The sequence below is a fragment of the Polypterus senegalus genome, chromosome 13 (genome assembly GCF_016835505.1).
Source record: "Polypterus senegalus isolate Bchr_013 chromosome 13, ASM1683550v1, whole genome shotgun sequence".
Taxonomy (NCBI): domain Eukaryota; kingdom Metazoa; phylum Chordata; class Cladistia; order Polypteriformes; family Polypteridae; genus Polypterus; species Polypterus senegalus.
Genome location: NC_053166.1, coordinates 132,229,675 through 132,249,442, shown reverse-complemented (window position 1 = coordinate 132,249,442; position 19,768 = coordinate 132,229,675). Strand labels below are relative to the sequence as shown.

At 38.7% G+C, this 19,768-nt stretch overlaps 1 protein-coding gene across 2 annotated transcripts in view; it reads right to left on the bottom strand.

The window, feature by feature from the left end:
- LOC120542004 (protein tweety homolog 3-like) overlaps positions 1-19,768 on the bottom strand; it is a 289,028-nt gene that overhangs the window by 127,269 nt on the left and 141,991 nt on the right. For both annotated transcript variants that reach the window (XM_039774078.1, XM_039774077.1), the window contains exons 3-4: positions 13,931-14,042; positions 9,685-9,905 (exon numbers count right to left, since the gene is read on the bottom strand). In XM_039774078.1, coding sequence (XP_039630012.1) covers positions 9,685-9,905; positions 13,931-14,042 — 333 coding nt within the window. The remainder of the gene's footprint in view (positions 1-9,684; positions 9,906-13,930; positions 14,043-19,768) is intronic.

Sequence of the window (19,768 nt, the reverse complement as noted above, 5' to 3'; positions counted from 1 at the left end):
TCCTTATGGAAATAGTCCTTAGGTCATCTATCTGCCTAGTGTATAGTAAAAGACAATGAAAACATTAAACCTCATAGAAGATTAAACGATCTTAGGTATGTATATATGAATGCCTGAATGATAGCAATTCCATGTCAGGGAAATTACCACCTGGCCCCGATGATGTCACTTCCAGTTCCAGCCTCAATGACACCATTTCTGTTTCCGGGCCCGATGATGACGTTATTTCCACAACTCTCCTTTAAAGCCGCCATCTTTATGCCAGTCTTGGTTTCAAATCTCCACGCACTGTACATTTTAAACTCATTTTGCAGGCAGGAAATAAAATACAGGTGACTGCCCCAAATTTTTTCATGTCTTCAGTCTATTCTTATATGTATTGTCGCATGCAGCTGGGGGTGGAGACCAGCCGGGACGCCCAGGAGGACCGGAGGAGGACTTGTGCCTGAAGAACCCTGGTCCTCAGCACTTCCGCCACACCAGGAAGTGCTGGGGGGAAAAGGACTGGGAACACCCAGAGGGCTTCCGGGTGTGCAACCGGCACTTCCGCCACATGGAGGTGTGTCTGCGGGGGATTGCCGGGAAAGCAGCTGGAGCCCATCCGGGTTGCTATTTAAGGGGCCACCTCCTTCCGTCATCAGCAAGAGTCGGGAGGAAGAGGACGAGGTTGCCTTCGAGGAGTGGTGGTACAAGGTGGAGAGTTGTTGTGTTGGACTAAAGTGCTTTTGGGACTGTGTTAGGCCTGTGGGACACGGGGAAGACGTGTGCCCACAGGTGAAGAAAAATAAAAGCCTGTGTGATTTTTATACGTGCCTCTGCATAGTCTGTGCCGGGTCGGGCACTATATAGTGACTTTATCACAGTATATACTAGCAAAATACCCGCGCTTCGCAGCGGAGAAGTAGTGTGTTAAAGAAGTTATGAAAAAGAAAAGGAAACATTTTAAAAATAACGTAACATGATTGTCAATGTAATTGTTTTGTGACTGTTATGTGTGTTGCTATCATCAAGGATTTGATTATGTAATTGTTTTGTGACTGTTATGAGTGTTGCTGTCATCAAGGATTTGATTATCATTATTTCTTTCAATCAGGTTCATATTTGGAGGATGTGTTGTGTGCAAGTTACATACCGTGTTTGTGAACCGTTGTAAAGATAACAGGTTTCATTCATCAAAGTGTTCACTACCTAAATCGGTACCCGTGAATCTAAGATGTTTAACAGGCATTCCCGGTATTAAGTTGTGGATTTGCCTGCGAATATTTAGTGGCAGCGTGTCTATGAACTTAATTTAAACTTAAGCTTTACACCTTGCTTTCCTGTTGATATGTCTACAAAGGCTTGTTCAGCTTCAGAGGGTTGTTCCTTTCTTACTGCATCAATAAACAGCTTGTCTTCCTCTTTGTCTGAGACATCACACACTGCATGCACGGGTTTACCTTTCCCAGTCCTGCAAACTTTAGCGAATTCGTTTAATTTACCACATTTTTTACACCGTCTTCCTTTAGCTGGACATTGACTTTTTCCACCGTGTGCTTTGTTTCTGCAGTAGCTGCACTTATGAATATGCTTGTATGCATCACTCGCTTCATATTCTTTTGCTGCCTTCTCAATTCTGTAATGCGTTTTTTTGATCAGCGCTCTTTGGAGCTTTTGCTTGTTGTCTGCGTACTGCGTTCACAGTCAGTTCATGTGAGCCACTCGGAGTACATACATCGAAGGTTCTCAGATGTGCTTGTGCTATCTCGTGCAATCTTACAATGTCCACGGCTTTATTTAATGTTAGCTAAGACCCGGCACTTAAAAGTTTCTCTCGCACTTTTGCTGAGTTTGTGCCAAACACTATTCTATCCCTGACCATCTCATCTTCGTTCGCATAAGCACTGTCCTTCACCAGCACTTTTAACTCCATTACAAAGTGATCAAAAGTCTGGTTTATACCCTGCGTCTTCTCATTAAACTTGTATCTCGCAAGGCAGCCAACTACGTGGGAGGCGTGGTGATGGGTGACGCAACTCCGCCTCACACAGCGACCGAGCTGCAGGCTATGGCCGTATATATGTACATAAGTAGGATTCAGTTATGACCGTTACGCGTAGAATTTTGAAATTAAACATGCTTCACTTTTGTAAGTAAGCTGTAAGGAATAAGCCTGCCAAATTTCAGCCTTCTACCTACACGGGAAGTTGGAGAATTAGTGATGAGTGAGTAAGTGAGTGAGTGAGTCAGTCAGTCAGTCAGTCAGTCAGTGAGGGCTTTGCCTTTTATTAGTATAGATATATACATAAATGTACACACGCATGAGTGGGCAAAAGTACATGTACCTTTGCAGTGATCTCTCGCTATATCGCGCTTCGACTTTCGCTGCTTCACTCCATTGTGGATTTTAAATGTAAGCATATCTAAATATATATCATGGATTTTTCGCTGGTTCACGGATTTCTGCGGACAATGGGTCTTTTAATTTAAAGTACATGCTTCATCAGTTTGTTTGCCCAGTTGATTTCATACAAGGGACGCTATTGGCGGATGGCTTAGAAGCTACCTAATCAGAGCATGTATTACGTATTAAATAAAACTCCTCAATGATATACGATGTGCTTCCCAAGCGGTGCTTGATTGTTTGCTTTTCTCGTTCTCTCTCACTCTCTCTGACATGCTCTGTGCCTGACGGAGGGGGTGTGAGCAGAGTTTGCACAGAGGCTGTTTGCCTACGGATGCTACTCTAAAAAATGCTGAAAGACTACATTCACGTTGCTCCCTTCTTTGCGGCTGCTTTATCGCGGTGCGCATACTTAAAAGCCCAACAGCACGTATTGATTTTTGATTGTTTGCTTTTCTCTCGCGCTCTTTTTTTCTGACATTCTCTGCTCCTGACACGCATTCTTTGAAGAGGAAGATATGTTTGCATTCTTTTAATTGTGAGAAAGAACTGTCATCTCTGTCTGTCATGGAGCACAGTTTAAACTTTTGACTAAAGAGTGTTATTTCACGTCTAGAGGGTTCTAATAATGTTAACAGTGTCGGAGAGTTTATAAGGGCTTAAAATATATAAAAATAACCATACAAACATATGGTTTCTACTTCGCAGATTTTTACCTATCGCGGGGGGTTCTGGAACACAACCCCCGCGATCGAGGAGGGATTACTGTATTTGCTTGGCAGATGCTTTTATCCAAAATGATCTACAACAGAGTTAAACCTGCTCGAGTAACATTAGGCTGGGGCCTGCTTGTTCAGCAAGTGTAGCAAGACAGGTAACAAAAGTTTATTGCCACAAGTGAAAAGAGATAATAACTACTAATTTACAATCATAGATTATAATCGATAAGGCAATCAAATTTAATCTAACAACAAATAACCAACAATATAGAAATCACAGAGCACAGATCTTTTTTTTTCTTCAGTAGGTTTACAGTTGTTTGTATGGAAAAAGACATTCAGATTACGATTATTACAATAGCTTTATTAACTTTATTAACTCAAAAGAATGTCAGAATGGCACAGTGCACTTAGGTGCACTCTCATAAGTGCTGAAATTGCCAGTTTTCATTATTTACACATTCTTGTAGTCTACACTCAAGAACACTTTAATAATAATAAGAAGAAGACAAATAATACAAATACATAATACAATAATTAATAAATAAATACATAATATTAAAAGAATAAACTCTGTATTTCACATACTCAGAACTGTAAACCTACTTTTGCCCACCACTGTTTATAAAAAGAAGAGAAGAGAAAAATGAAGAACAGCTACTGTATGTGTGTTTCTGAACCATTGCCTGGAAGTACAGTGGAAGTGCTAATTAATATTGTTAGGAAACAGTCAAGGTTTTACCCCTGGCTTAAGTATTTTTTTAATATAATCTTATTTTCTAAATATTATTTTGGTAATGGTGTCACTAATTACAGTTTATTTTATTTTAATATTTATTTATTTCAATAAAGAATATTTTTATAAATTATTGGTTAATGTTAATATTAATTGTTCTTTAAGTTATGTCCCTTGCTGCATGTGTGATGAGTCTAAGAAAGTGGTGCCATTGAACACTGCAGTTAGGAGGACCACCCCTAGTGCTATAAGACCCTGCCAGACTATAAGCAGGCTGCAGTAGCATTAGTTGATACTTCTGTTCATCAGCTCTCTTTGCAGATTGTGTATTTCCAATTTCTCTGATTTTCTGGTTTTGGACATGTTTTCTTTAAGGATAAGACAGTTTTTTGTTTTTTGCTCTGAGGTTTGCCTTTTGGGTAACACCTCCTTTTTCTGATATCATTTTGCTTTTTCTTGCTATTTATTTTTTGTTTTTGTGAAAATAAACTACTCAGTTATTAAAGAACTCTGCTCTGCCATTTTGGCCTTTTTGGTTCTCCTCTTCCATTTTTTGAGTGTTTTAGAATTTAAAGAATCTTCTTCTTTTTTAGCCCTCTGCAGACCAGAAGCCTACTACTTTAGTTTAGGTTGAAACTCATTTTGATATTAGGCCTTATTGCAATTCTGAGGTCAAGTCTCAATTTGAGTTTTCTGACCTGAAAAGGCTCACAGCAAAAATAAGGCAACATTAACACCCTGCCAAAAAATTTGTTTTAAAAGTTATTGAATGTTTTACTTAGTCCAGGGTTTGTGACTCACTGAAGTATAAAAATCACTGCCAAGATCATTTCTTACAATTCTTCCTACTTAACGCCTTCTGTCCATCTTCAACATTTGTTACTCAATGACAAGGTTTCAAGGAATACAGTAAAGAGAGAACATTAACATTAAAAAAACAAGGTAGGAGTGACAATAGAAGACATAGGCAACTGAAGCATTCAGATGAGATCCTAATGAAATTAACTGAAAATGATGTCTACATAATCTGCGGTCAACTAACCTCCTGGGCCAACTACACTATAGTATGACTCTCATTCAGCAAAGTGACCCTCTCCACCATGTCACATAACCATATACAGTAACCTCCACAACTGACACCAATCAATGTTTTTGTTTCCTGGCTCTTTACTGTTTTTTATAGCATTTCTGACAAATAGAAGGATTAGGTGAACGGTTGACAGAAGTAAGTAAGAGGATGGAAATTCATGTGAGTGAGTGAGTGACAAAGTGAGTGAGTCTATGAATGACTAAGTGGACAAACGATTGAGCTGAATCACCAAGTAAGTGGATAGATAAAGACTAAAAAGAGAAAGTGGACGGTTGACTGCAGTGACTGTTTAAGTGAATCGTTTGACTGAAATGAGCAATTCAGTAAGTGAGTGTGTGGATAGACAGTCAGTAACATAGCACAGAGCTGAATGCTTGACTAATTAAGTGGATATAGAAATGCATGACTAACTAAAATGATCAAGTGGATGATTGTTGGGGTGAGTATATGAACTATTAAATTAGTTGAGTGAGTGAGTGAGTGAATGTATGGTTGACTAGCAAGAGTGAGTGATAAGATGAATGTTTGGAGAGTGGACAAACCATTAAATGAGTAGAAGTGGGCAGATGGTTAAATAAGATGAATCAGTGAATAGCAGGATGGACAGACGGGTAAGTGAGTGACTCTGTAAGAGCCTAAAAGGACAGATGTTAGAATAAGCTGACTCAGTCAGTACATTAGTGTGTACAAGAATGGATGGTTGAGTGAATGAATCATTGACTATAGTGAGAGAATGACAGAGTAAACAGATGGTTAAATGGTTGTAAGTCTACGAATGACCACATAGCTGAATGGCTGAATGAAAAAGAAAGACAAGAAGAAAGTGAAAGAGAAATATTGGGTGAAAGGCTCAACAATTTGACAAAGTAAGCTTAACTGTTAACCACTTGTAGAGCATACAACAAGTTCTTTATCAGCACAAGGGATACTGTAATATATTTGCAGCCATTTTTTTAATTTGTGGGTTTGGATGTTTACCAGCCTTCTGCCAATCACATACAAAAAACAAATGCCACTGTGCTGAACTGAATGTCCACCCAAGCTCATAACATAGCCTAGGCACCAGGGGCTAAGAGATATTAACTATTTATATTAATGCTATCTTTTGTACCCTTGTTGTTTCATGCACTGAGCGAACTTTTCTGTGCTTCAGTCAAATGCACTTTCATGTGCTTTCCCGTCATTACAAATCAATTTCACGAAAGGCACACGGGTTATGATTCTTCCTTTGTCCCAATGTCACCTCCACTGAATGTAGAGGGTCAGGCCTTAGGCTGCCTAATTAAACTGGCTTCTCTAGCTACTTGCAACTTTTCCTGTCTTGACAAATTCAATGCTATTCATTTAAAATCTTTTCACTCAATTTCCTCTGTGTTGTACATTGTCACATATTCAAGTCTGTAAATGAGTTCTAGGCAGACAGAGTGAAAAGGCAATGACAGTTAGGAAGACAGATGGCAGGTGAAGATAAAAAACATCAGTTGATAATATTTCAGAGGGAAAACAGAAGGTCGAGGCAGAAAAAAAAAAAATCATTGGCAAGCCCTAATCAAAATCAGACACACACTGGCACGGCAGAGTAGTGTGTTCTAGATGCAGTGACAGAGGACGACACAGCATAATCCATAAACGCATCCGCTTGTTTAATGTCACAAAATGCGGCTTTAGATCAGAAGAAAAAACAAAAACAAAACAAAATGTCACATCCACTCAGAATTATATTTCACAATCATTTTACTCTGTGATTTCTAGTGATGGGGAAAGTCAGGTTTTCACTATCAGGTAGCAGAATATGAAATGAAGCTTATTAGTTTCTTATTTGTATCATCTCTTATTAAATAGTCATAACACAAAGTAAGCTCTATCTCCGCCTCAAGACCTCCCCTTTAAGAGATTTGGGGATAGCCGCCAAGATTTGGGATTCCAGTGATAAATTCATTTCTTTCCTTCTTGACAACAGTGGTAAACAGAATAAGTGGCAAGGATGCCACAAGTCTAGTAAAACTGGATCTTCCCTTATGCTACCCTGTTTTGCGTTTTTTTTTTTTCCTTGCTCTGTACTTTATCTATTTTCAAACCCACTTAGTCAACTCTGCTTCCTACTTCAAAAGATGTGCTAACAACACCAAGCTGCCTCAAGTTGCTGATTGAACGGGGGTCTGCAATTGAGTATCTCATTCACAGATGGTTCCTACCTTGTACCTGATGATATTGAAATAGGTTCTGCTCTCAAAACCTCAAATTGACTAAGCAGATTAGTAAATTACTCCACTTCACAGGGTTGTATGGTGCTAGGTAGGAAATAACCCATCACTGAGACTATTGACACTTACTACCATATTTGTCCTATTTCTATGCCAGATCCTACATAAAATAAAAAAAATGATTAAACTAGTAGGCCCTGTGTAGTTGACTGCTTGCATGTGTATGCCTGTCAATGATATGTCATCCCATCCAAGGCAGGTTCCTGTCTTGCATGCAGTATATATGGAATACAGTGATCCCTCCTTTATCGCGGGGGTTGCATTCCAGAATGTGAAAATCCGTAAAGTAAAAACCATATGTTCATATGGTTATTTTTATATATTTTAAGTCCTTATAAACTCTCCCACACTCTTATAAACATTTCCCGCACAGTTATACAGCATAAACCCTTTGTATTCTCTTAGATATTAGGTAAGATTTGTTGAAATTATGTATGTAAACACACTGTTTATATACAGTAAAACCTAAATATTATTTTAAAGATATCGAGCGTCTCCAGTATCACATATGTTACAGCCATTACGAAAGACAGATTGTTTTGGAGCCATAACGAAGGACTTCACTATGCACTAAGATAAACAAAAAAGAGCACAAAAGGTAATTATTTCTTTACACAGCGAAACACGTTGATGTTGAATGAGTGAGACGAGACTTCCTGGTTAACGCAGCGCAATCGAATCCCGCGATCTGTCGCTGAGCCAATCTGAACACAGGAACTTAACTGCATGCTCTAATTGGGTAGCTTCTCAGCCATCCGCCAATAGTGTTCCTTGTATGAAATCATCTGGGCAAACAAACTGAGGAAGTATGCACCATAAGTAAAAAGACCCATTGTCCACAGAAACCCGCGAAGCAACGAAAAATCCTCGTCATATATTTAGATATGCTTACATATAAATCCGCGATAGAGTGAAGCCGCAAAAGTCGAAGCGCGATATAGCAAGGGATTACTGTAGTCTACATCAGGGGTCTCAAACTCGTGACTACAGGTTTTCATTCTAACCTTTTTCTTAATGAGTGACCTGTATTTGCTGCTAATTAAATTCTTTTGAACTCATTTTAATTGATTTGCTCTTGAAGACTCAAGCCCCTTAACTGTTTTTTTTTTCCTTAATTAGAAGCCAAATAATAGTGAGATACAAAATGAGCCAAAGCAACTGATGTCGCTCACATAATATCTGAAAATAAAAGAAAGGTGAAGGTCTCAGAAATGCCGATCTGCTCAGGTCCCCAGTGCTCTTAGAAAAGAGAAAATCAAAAATTTCAAAAATGTCTGCTGATGCAACACAAGAGCAGCAACAAGCCACAGAATTAAAGAACGGGTTTAATTAACAACAAAAATCGGCACCTCATTAAGCAGCTGGTTGGAGCAAAATTGGTTGGAGTTTGTGGCCCTGACTTAGTTGGTCTTTTGTTGGCTCCCTCACTTCGCATTTCATTTCTGTTTGGGTGCCATTTAAATGAAATTAAGTAATTCAGAGGAACGATGAAGTAAACTTAAAAAAGCAATTACATTTAAGTGAATTCACAAGAAGTTAATTAGCAGCACAAACAGGGCACTCATTAAAATGGTTAGAATGAAAACTTGCAGCCACGGTGGTCCTCTAGGACCGGAGTTGGTGACCCCTGGTCCACATGTTGTGTTCCAGAACCCCCCGCGATAGATGAAAATCCGCGAAGTAGAAACCATATGTTTGTGTAGTTATTTTTATATATTTTAAGCCCTTATAAACTCTCCCACACTGTTAACATTATTAGAGCCCTCTAGACATGAAATAACACCCTTTAGTCAAAAGTTTAAACTCTGCTCCATGACAAGACAGAGATGACATTTCTTTCTCACAATTAAAAGAATGCAAACATATCTTCCTCTTCAAAGAATGTGTGTCAGGAGCAGAGAATGTCAGAGAGAGAGAGAGAGAAAAGCAAACAATCAAAAAATCAATACCTGCTTTTGGGCTTTTAAGTATGCCGAAGCACCGCGATATAGAGTAGCCTCCGTATCCTCTAGGCAAACAGCCTCTGTGCAAACAGCCCCTCTGCTCACACCCCCTCCGTCAGGCAGAGAGAGTGAGAGAGACAGAGAAAAGCAAACAATCAAGCACCGTGCAGGAAGCATATCATATATCATTGAGGAGTTTTAGTTAATATGCAATACATGCTCTGATTGGGTAGCTTCTAAGCCATCTGCCAATAGCGTCCCTTGTATGAAATCAACTGGGTAAACAAACTGAGGAAGCATGTACCATAAATTAAAAGACCCATTGTCCGCAGAAATCCGCGAACCAGCGAAAAATCCGTGATATATATTTAGATATGCTTACATTTAAAATCCGCGATGGAGTGAAGCCGCGAAAGTCGAAGTGCGATATAGCGAGGGATCACTGTAAACACATTTCCCAAAAGAATGAATGAGCTACCTTGTTGTATCAACCAAACACATCTTCTATTTTTGAATAATTACTCCAAAGATCTTGAAGCATGTCTCTACCTGTACCAGTCGTAAAGCTCCGTTTTCACTGCCAATTGTTCTAGAGAGATGTCACTGTTGCTCCAGAAGGGGATCTCGATCACCTGTTGCACCAGCTCATCCAGTTGGCCCTGCATCTTCTGAACAATGGATAGATAATCCGATTGCTTCTTATACTGCTTCTCCAGCTCCTGAAGATCAAGCTCCACAGTCTGGTTGAGAGAGGAAGTGCTGTCGGTAACCTGAGGGAAGAAAGAGATAAATGTGAGACAGGTACACCCATTGAACACTCCAAATCAGATCTGGCAGTCACTGGTTCAAAGGCAGCAGCCATAACATGCTTCAAAGACTGAAGATACAAATGGAATATATTTCAACATTAGTCTTACACCTTATTTAGGAGAACAAAGGGTATATACAAAAGATCTAAATGCTCACCAAAGAAACAAATGGAATACACAGCGTTATGCTAACTTGCCCAACCAAAGCAATACTGACTGAAAGAAAACTGAACCTACTGACAACTCTATTTCTGAATTAATAATTAATTATTTTGAAATTTCATCTCATCTTAATTTAAGACATAATTTTAATTGTTCCCAACCAAACTTATTCTCTCACGTGTACAGCATCTTTAGGTGTGCTATAACCCAGCATTCCTATCATCTTCACATCAATCTAAAAGCCTCACTTAAAGGATTTTTTCAAGTGTTTACATTGGTAACAATAATTTAATACTGTAAAGAAAAAAAGCACTTTTATAAATAAGTCACAGACTTCACCCCTTATTAAAAACTGAAATATATTATCGACCTTAAAATTAACTCAGAAAGGCTAAATTCAATGGAAATGTTTATACAGAAGAGGAAGAAATCTGATGTTTCAGCTCTGAGGTATTCCGTCATGTGTTTTTTCGTTAGGAACGTTACTGAACTGATACACTGGAAGTACACAGATATTCAGAAGGGAATTGCAAAGCCAGTGTAAAGAACAATAAAGTAATATGACATTCAGTAATTATTCTGAATACTTGCTGTTACATTGTTCAATAACACAAACTCATATACAAAATCAATAAAGAATGAATATTACAAAAACAGGTGGCACAGTGGAAGCCATTTTACATTGTCTGGACTGTATGAGTATTGCGTAATGTTATGCAGGTTGGCAATTGCTCTTGCAGCATTTTGGTCTTTTATTAATGATGTTTTTCCAGATTTCCAGGAGTTTATGAGCTAGTGTATATGCAGTTCCAGTGCTTGGTTATTTTGTGTCCTAGGCCAAGCTTATTAGTATGCCAACCGACTGTTTGGTAGCTGATCCATGCGGCTGAGTTTCCCCTCACCTTATGATCTGCACTCTTGGTGAATGCCTAATTCACCTTAATGGTGGCGCCAGCCCTGTGTAAAAGGATGATATCTTCATCTTCTTGCCAAATATGGCTCAAGTACAGCATAAGAGCAGATGTGTTGTTTAAGGAAAATCGATTATATGTAAAGTTGGAAAACTGCAAATTCCAACAAGCTTAGTCTTTTTTTTTAGTGTTCAGATATCTCAAAGGAAAAAGAAACCACAATGAGAAAAAACCCACAAGGACACAGGGAGGGAGTGACTAATGATACTGGTAGTGAATTTCATGATTAAAAGGAAAAGCTGAATGCCATTTTTGCTGTGTCTACTTGTTAATGTGGAGTTTGGAGGTGAAGAATGGCAGCTGTTACAGCTACCTTTCTCTGTGTAAATCTGAGTGCCTCGATTTATTGTAGAAACACGTCAGCTATAAACAAATAACAGGTAACATAAGGTTAATTTTTCTGAATGTCAAGCACTAAATTAGTTTCGTATAAAAAAAAAGTGTCAAGTTACTTATTTCAAGTTATTTAAGGCAAATACTAGATGTTACATGGAAACAGCATGCATCTTCCAAAATAAAAACTGTAAAAAAAAGGCTTAACTAATAAAAGGTTTTATGTCATTCTCTGGTGTTGAATTATCTTAGATAGCTTTTTTTTAATTTATTATCATCTGCTCTATATTCAGGTCTTGGATAGCTGATCTGAAATTTGTAACAGCCCGTCTGCCATCTCAGCCAAATGCCTGTTTGTCTAATGGTGGCTTATTGTTTGTCTTGTTGTCTGAAAATTCCTGCACAGTCTAACTATATGCTGTTGAGACAGATAACCAAATTTAAATTAACTGGATATTCAATGGACTTGAGTCTCATAATGGATGGGTTCCGATCGCTCACTGAATTCTGGTGTCATTCATTCAGAACTTCCTTGTGTTAACATTCGCCATTGTGAGGTTCTCAACACATGGCTGCCAAGAGCAGATTGCCTTTTCTTAAGTATCAATTAATATCAGTCCAGACGCCCCAAACTAAAATGCTAATTACCATGGGCACTGCCAGTATGCTGATCCTTAGATATACATTACAAGTATGAGAGAAAAGCATGGAAATTAAATTGATGTTTGTCATCTAATCCTGGATTTTCACTTTTGCTTCACTTTTTGATAAGCATTTAAAAATCAAAAAGTAACTTAAAGTTTGTTCTGATTCTTAAGATATTTTTAAAACTGTCAGCCCATCTTCCAAATCTGCCCTTTCCATGCAAAGTTACATTGAGTTCAGGGTTCTCATTTAGGACCAAACATTACTCATGTGGACCTTGCTTAAAAAAAAAACACCCTTTGTCCTGGGATCTACCCAGGGCACTGAATGTCTGTGTCCATGTGTCAGTAACAAATATTACATTTTTCAATTCTATTTAATTTCTGTTTGTTATTATAGAGCAGCATGGTGAACCTGCAGGTTCAAATCTCATGCCTGGCAGCTGCCTATGTAGAGTTCATGGTTTATCCTCATGTCTATAAAGTGTATTTGCCACGCATTCATGATATCTTTTCACACCTCAAAGATCTGTACATTTACTTAATTGCCTATTCTAATCTGGTCTTGTCTGAGTGTGAATATAGATGTGTGTGTTAGTAAGTCTTGTAATGGACTGTTTTTTTCATCAGATGTGCTTACTGCCCTGTGATCAATGCTGCTGATTTAGACTCCATCATTTCGTGTCCCAGAATAAGATTAAGAGTCACTGAGCATGTCATATTATGCTGTATTATTCTTGTAAATGTTCTGAACAAGCAATGTGCCCGAGGGTCATTGTCAGCACTAGAAATCGGGAGAAGATTAAGCAGCCAAAAGTCATGGTCAAGATGAGCAAAGATCAGAAAACCAGGAGAATAAAACTGGGACAAAAGTCTGATAAGAAGAGCCTATCAAACCTTCTTGCTAGGTGAAGTAATTAATCAAAATATTAAGAAAATATACAGTAAGTGAATGTTATCAAAAACTGTCTGAACCAGATGTGAATAAATGCACTTAATCCATTGTGTAGCAAGTCACATCCCTAGAGGCTGCAGTAAATGGCCTAGAATGACCAGATAGTTTACATTAGAGGATGCCCTCTGAATGTCAAAATCAAACAAGTATAAACTAAAATATGCCTCAGTCTCAGAAGGCACTCACTTGATTGCTTTTAGCATAACAGGCAAACTCTCTTCAACCATCAGGCTTCATTTGAATTACAAAGATTCTGATAATGAATTGGGACTCAGTGGCCAAAGCTCTGGAGTCTAGAATATCAAGATGGGTGACTAACAGCATGTTATAAATCCTCAGGGAGCATCAGACAGAGTGGCACACTGAAGTATAAGTGGAGGACAGCACATTCCTTGGTCTATCATGAGTGTCAAGTCTTTCAGGTTCTGTATTTTGGCATTCAAGCTGCAAGGTATCATCACTTATTTAAAGTCATCTGGTACATTAGCTGTGGTGGGCTGGCGCCCTGCACGGGGTTTGTTCCTGCCTTGTGCCCTATGCTGGCTGGGATTGGCTCCAGCAGACGTCGGTGACCCTGTGTTAGGAGATAGCGGGTTGGAAAATGACTGACTGATTGACTGACTGGTACATTAGCACAGAATGTTTTCCCTGAAATGACTAAATATACAGACTGATTTTGTAATTTTATTTATTTTAAAAAGTTTGAACTAAAAAGCTTCCCACATCTCTCACACCTATAAAGTAGAAACAAAGTTTTGTTATCTTTATATTACAAATCCCTTTTGTACTTGCAAGAAAAGAAAAATGGGAAGCTGGGAAAGAGGTTTCTCCACAGGTGAAATTGAAATCACTTGCCACAGGGATAAACAAAGAGTCTCTGGTGAAAGGGTTCTTGGGAGCGTCTTTTGAGCACACACTTACCAATTTCTGCACTCCGGCCACCGTGCGATTAGCATGCCGCAGGGAGTATGAAAGCCGGTAGATGCCGTCACTGGTCTCTCCGTTGCCATAGAAACCAACAGCAATGCCAGCACTGAAAAAGAACAATGAGAAAGAGAGGGAGGTTTAAACTGCGTGAAGCCATGCCGCCTGCAGATTTGTCTCAGTGTCAAAAGCAAACGCCAAGACATTTAGACAAAACTGGCACTTACAGAACTTTTTTTTTCCTGAAGCAGTGTGGCAAAAGTAAAGGTTGAGGAGAGATCAATAGCTGTGTTTGACAGTAAGCACAAGAGACAAAGTAGCCATTCAACATTGCTGTGCTGGAGAATGTCAGCCTAGACCTGAGTAATAGGCCTCTTTAGGAGACATACTGTATACAGTGCTCTCCATAACGTATGGGACAAATTCACACTATTTTCTTGATTAACGCATCAGCTCCACAGCTTAAAATTACAAATCAAACAATTCAGGTGTGATTAACGTGCACTTTGCAGATTTTAATTTAAGGGTATTTGCATACATTTCACAAATTGCAACACTTTTTATACATGATCCCTTCATTTCATGGCACCATAACGCTTGGGACAGGTCAGTAGATTAAAGCAGTCACACTTAGTACTTTGTTTCTTTGACTCCCAGTTACGAACTTGGCTTGTTTGTTCCATTACAATTCCTTAAATAAACTGACATTCTGTGCGGTTTCAGTACAGTAGAAAAAGAAGAGGTTAAGGTTTTCTTCTACATTTAATGTCAAAGAGCTTGAAACACCTTTCTGTTACAATTTTATGTTATCCTATGTGCTGATAAGGCATGTCATTGAGAATATTCATAAGCTTCATTTGTAGAATTACAGAATCCATTAAATTACTATTGGGAACTTGTAGTAGAAAGAAATGATTTTATGATCTGTGGTTGTTATTTTTTACACATTTCCCTGAACTCTGTTTTCAACAAATATACATTTTTTAGGTCAATTAATCAATTTATGATAATAGTTTTTGGTTCAGAAGTCGGTTTCCTACTCATTAATTATTTTTTGTGTTGCCATCTTGGTTTTTCCTGCATGTCATCATTTTGGACCACAGTTCCTTCAAGCTTGCCATGCAGTATCCCTCAAAGGTGTCCAATGATGACATCATCACCACAATGGGATAAATGTCAGCACATGGCCTTTCCACATGACACATGCAATGAACAAGTAGACATTCATCCAAAAATAAGGTACCACAGTAAAAAAATGTTTGAGAACCAATGCATTGGTGTTTCCCTCACTGCCTTTTCTTTATTTTATTGCCTTAGAAATTTTGGTTATATGGAATGTGACTTGAACCTTTTACATATGAAGCATCAATAAAAACATAAGGACAAAAACAATTACGATTCCCCATAGCGCACAAACAATTTAGACATATTCATTGCATTATTTTGGATGACTGTTAAGTTTAAGATGTTAGGTTTATGTTACTCACAGCTTGTGGATAAGAAATCTGGAAGTCCTGGTCTTGACTGACCTAAGGCCTTTACCAAACAAAATACGAAGGAACAACAGGCTGAAGACATGTGACAGGTCGTGTAAGATCTCAAGTCGATGTCACATTATGTAACTTCTACTCATGTTGTATTTCAGATTTCCCAACCATAGTCGCTGAACTTGTCACAGAACAATGTCAATTGAAATGATGGAAAAGTGTTACCCATACCTACCGTCTAGCACAGTTGTGATTGCCCCTTTTTTCTTACAGCAAATAACTGTCAAAAAATTCTGCTTGATCGAGCCAGCGGCATACAAAACATTAACAGGTACACCGACTTCAGCAGCATTCTCTGACTTTTTTTTCTTTTTTCCATTCTGTTGTGGTATGTAAAACACAAGACACCAGACAGATGAACTTCTCTTCTATTTGAAAGGTTCAAAGCGCATGTTTCGTATTCCTTGTCATTGCACTATAGGCATTCTACTTCTAGATGAGAGTTCATTGGTTATCAGCTCTCAGGCACACAATGCCCACCACCACAACTAAAAACAAAATCAAACCTGTTTGATTCTGTCAGAGCGAGTTGCAGACTAGTTGTTCTCAAACTTTGAGCATGTCACATTGAATGATAGGCTTCAAAGGAGCATGCCACAGACTGCCTCCAACTTACTAAGACTACACAAGTGAAGGATACAACTGAGAATCGCAGGAAGTGTCACATAATGTGACATAGCCATTAATGGCTTTACCTTTCAGTACGCAAATGTAAACTGAATCCAAGGTGAGGAGGTGACAATGATTTTTAGTAAAAAAATTAAACCTCTCGCCTGCCTGTTGTCCTCAGCAGAGAGTTAGCCATACCAAATCTTGTTGGTGAAGCTCTAAATACTTATACTTGTAATTATGAATAAATGTTCATTGTCACCTGTGATACTCCAAACTTCTTTAACTGTTTCAGACAGAGCAACCTCTGGTGATCTTTTTCAACCATAACAGATGTGTTGACCACCCTTCTTAGACGCTGAAAATGATTGGGGCCTGCAAGCTGAAATTTTCCACTACTGAAACAAAAGAGCAAACAGAATCAACTAACACAGCAAAGGAAGTGAAAACAAGAGTATGATATAGAAAGATGCTATTTAAGGGTTTAAAAAAGGCAGTGCCATGCCTCATATTTCTGGAAGGTAAGCACCAGCAACACCCTATAGTATGGGTCAGATATTAAGATTGTGCCAGAGGGGGCCACCTGGTTAGGGTTTTGCCAGAGTGTCTTCTTATTTGAGAACCTGCAGAAGTTTATTTTAACTGAACGTTAGCTCACTCTGTGTATCTGTAACTATTTCTGCAACAAGTTCTGTGCTGAATGATCATTTCTGATTTATTTTAGGAGCCACCCTATAGTGAAGATTGCTATACAGAAAGCAAAAAAAATTAAATATTAGGAGCTCTTGCATGACATCAAGTAGAGTTTATTATGCAGCTCAAAAGTCCTGCCGTCAAAACCCTGAGGGCACTTTTTATTTCCCTGCATTATCAGTCAGGCACATCTGCTTTCTGTATATATGAAATAATGAACTGCTCTGTCCCAGTACCTGTTCCCATAGTAACTAGAGGGGCGGGGTTAGGAGTTCAAGACTCCAATAGGCTCCTATGCCTACTGCTTCACAATGTCTAACAGACAATGGGAAAGAGAGCAAGGCAGTGAAGAGAAAAGACTTGAAAAGCAAGGATCTCAGCTGCCTTAAACATCAACCTGGGATGGAAAATACAAAAAGAAAATCTTTCGTCGATGTCACTGGCAGCTAGACACAGTGCACTTAATATAGACTACAAGGAGGATCAAACTTTATGGGGTAATTGTTGAAGAAAAGAACTGGCCGTTCGGTGTGACAAGTTGGCGGTGTTCATATGAGAAATATGAATGAAACCATCCACCTGTTGAAAACTTTGGTGAGAATACCCAAGTAGCTATCCAAGTGATATTTTCCTGTAGACTTTATTACCCAATTGCATGGTCCTCCTGATCTTGTATCTCCCATACATTTCATAGCACATAAATATAGTGATAGGTTTGGGTCCCAGATTTTTTAAAAACAGGATTAAAATGAAAGATGTGAGACAGAAATGGTTGACTCTTTGACTCTTATTAGGAAATAGCAGTGTCCAGCAATCTAGTCCCGAATGTGGGCAGATAAGAGATGGCCACCAGGTATTATATGGAATGGGGACAGTATTGATTATACTGGATCCCAATTTTTTCTTTAAAAAGATTTTATTGTGTTACTGACCTCGGTGGATTTCAGCTATGCAGGCGGGGGTTCAAGGCCAGAGCACCTCCATCGGCACAGGCGAGCATTTTATCTCAGAACCGGTTTGACCCTCTCCGCGTCCCCATTTCGCCTTCAGCACCTGGTGATGTATTAGTGGTAGGTGATTCCATCGTTAGAAACCTTAATGTCGCATGCCCTAATGCAAAATCGTTTGTTTCTTGTTTTCCCGGTGCTCGTGTCCGAGATGTAATGAAACGTGCGCCAGCAGTCTACGAGAAACACAAGGAGAGGGCAGTTGGATCAATCGTCTTGCATGCCGGCGTAAACGATATAAGGCACCGACAATCAGAAATCCTGAAGGCTGACTTCGCAGCTCTGATTAGAGACACGAAGGAGAGGACCCCATCGGCAAAGATCTTCGTTTCGGGTCCACTACCTCTCGTCAGACGATCCAACGAGTACTACAGTCGTCTGCTAGGGTTGAACAACTGGCTACAGGGTTTCTGCAAGAAGAAGGATGTCGGTTTCATCAACAATTGGAATCTCATTTTGGAAAGGCCGCGTCTCTTCAAGCGTGATGGCCTGCATCCGAACAGTTTCGGCGCCCGGGTCCTCTCGAAAACATATCGAAGGTAATTCGTTTTTCTTGACTATCTATCTCTGCTCTTAACCCCTTCCGAAATAATACTGCTGTGCCAGGACATGATGAATGTTTAATAGAGTCTTCCGTTAAAGTTCACACCATTAATACTGTAATAAGCAATCTCAATGCACGTAGAAAACCTAGGAAATACGGCATAAACTCCAATAATCTAATTAAAATCACTATTTTAGAGGAACAATGTATTAAAACTATAAAACAGATCACAGATTAAACAAAAATATACACAGAGCGCTAATAATAATAATTTAGTTCCTATTCCAAATAACAATAACGCACATAGTACTCATCTCTGCACCTCCGAAACATTAAATATGGCACTATTAAATGTCAGAGCTTTAACTAACAAAACGTTTTTTATCAACGATCTTATTAGTGATAAAAAATAGATCTTATTGCACTAAATGAAACATGGCTGAATTCAGATGCGCGTCAGTTTTAATCGAATCTGCCTCCGGATTACAGTTTTACTCATGCAAACCGCCAGGGAAAAGGGGGCGGATTGGCTAACATTTACTCGAGCGATTAAAATGTAAAGATGTCAGTTTTGGTAAGTTCAAGTCCTTTGAGTATCTCGCCGTTGTTATTCATGGAGATTCTCAAGTTCTAATACTATCCGTGTATAGACCTCCTAAATATAACGCGCTTTTTGAGGAATTCTCTGACTTAATGTCAATTTTAATTACTAATTATGACACACTCCTAATAGTTGGCGACTTTAATTTTCATATAGATAATCAGTGTGATCTAAAAGTAAAAGAATTTATGAACCTCCTGGATTCTTTTGATTTGAGACAACTCATAAATCAGCCTACACATAAAGCAGGTCATACATTAGACTTAGTGATTACTAAAGGACTGAAAGTTGATATAAAACAGATCATTGATATTGGTCTATCAGACCATTTTCTTCTACTTTTAATATAGAAATAATGATAAAAACACTCATGAGAAGCATATTGTTAAAAACGCTTCTTTGATTCGCAGCAGCTTTAAAACTTACAAACATTTTAAGCAATCAGTCCGTTTATAGTGCCAGCTATAATAGCGAGGACAATGTAAATAGTAAGGTGGAAAGATTTAATTCTAAAGTGAGAGCTGCTGTTGACATAGTTGCACCTGAAAAGACAGTGAAAAAATCTTCTAGCATTGGTATACCATGGAAGACCCAAAGAGTGTCTGATTTAAAGAGAACATGCCGTAGAGCTGAGCGTCAATGGAGGAAGACTAAACTTACTATCCACCACGAAATATTAAAAGTCAAAATAACAGAATACAATAACACTGTCCGTCTTGAGAGACTGCTATTTCTCAAGATTATAAATAACAATGCTAGTAATCCTAGAGTCTTATTTTCAACAATTGATCACCTACTAAACCCAGGTAGCTCAAAGGAATGCCTCCTAAGTGC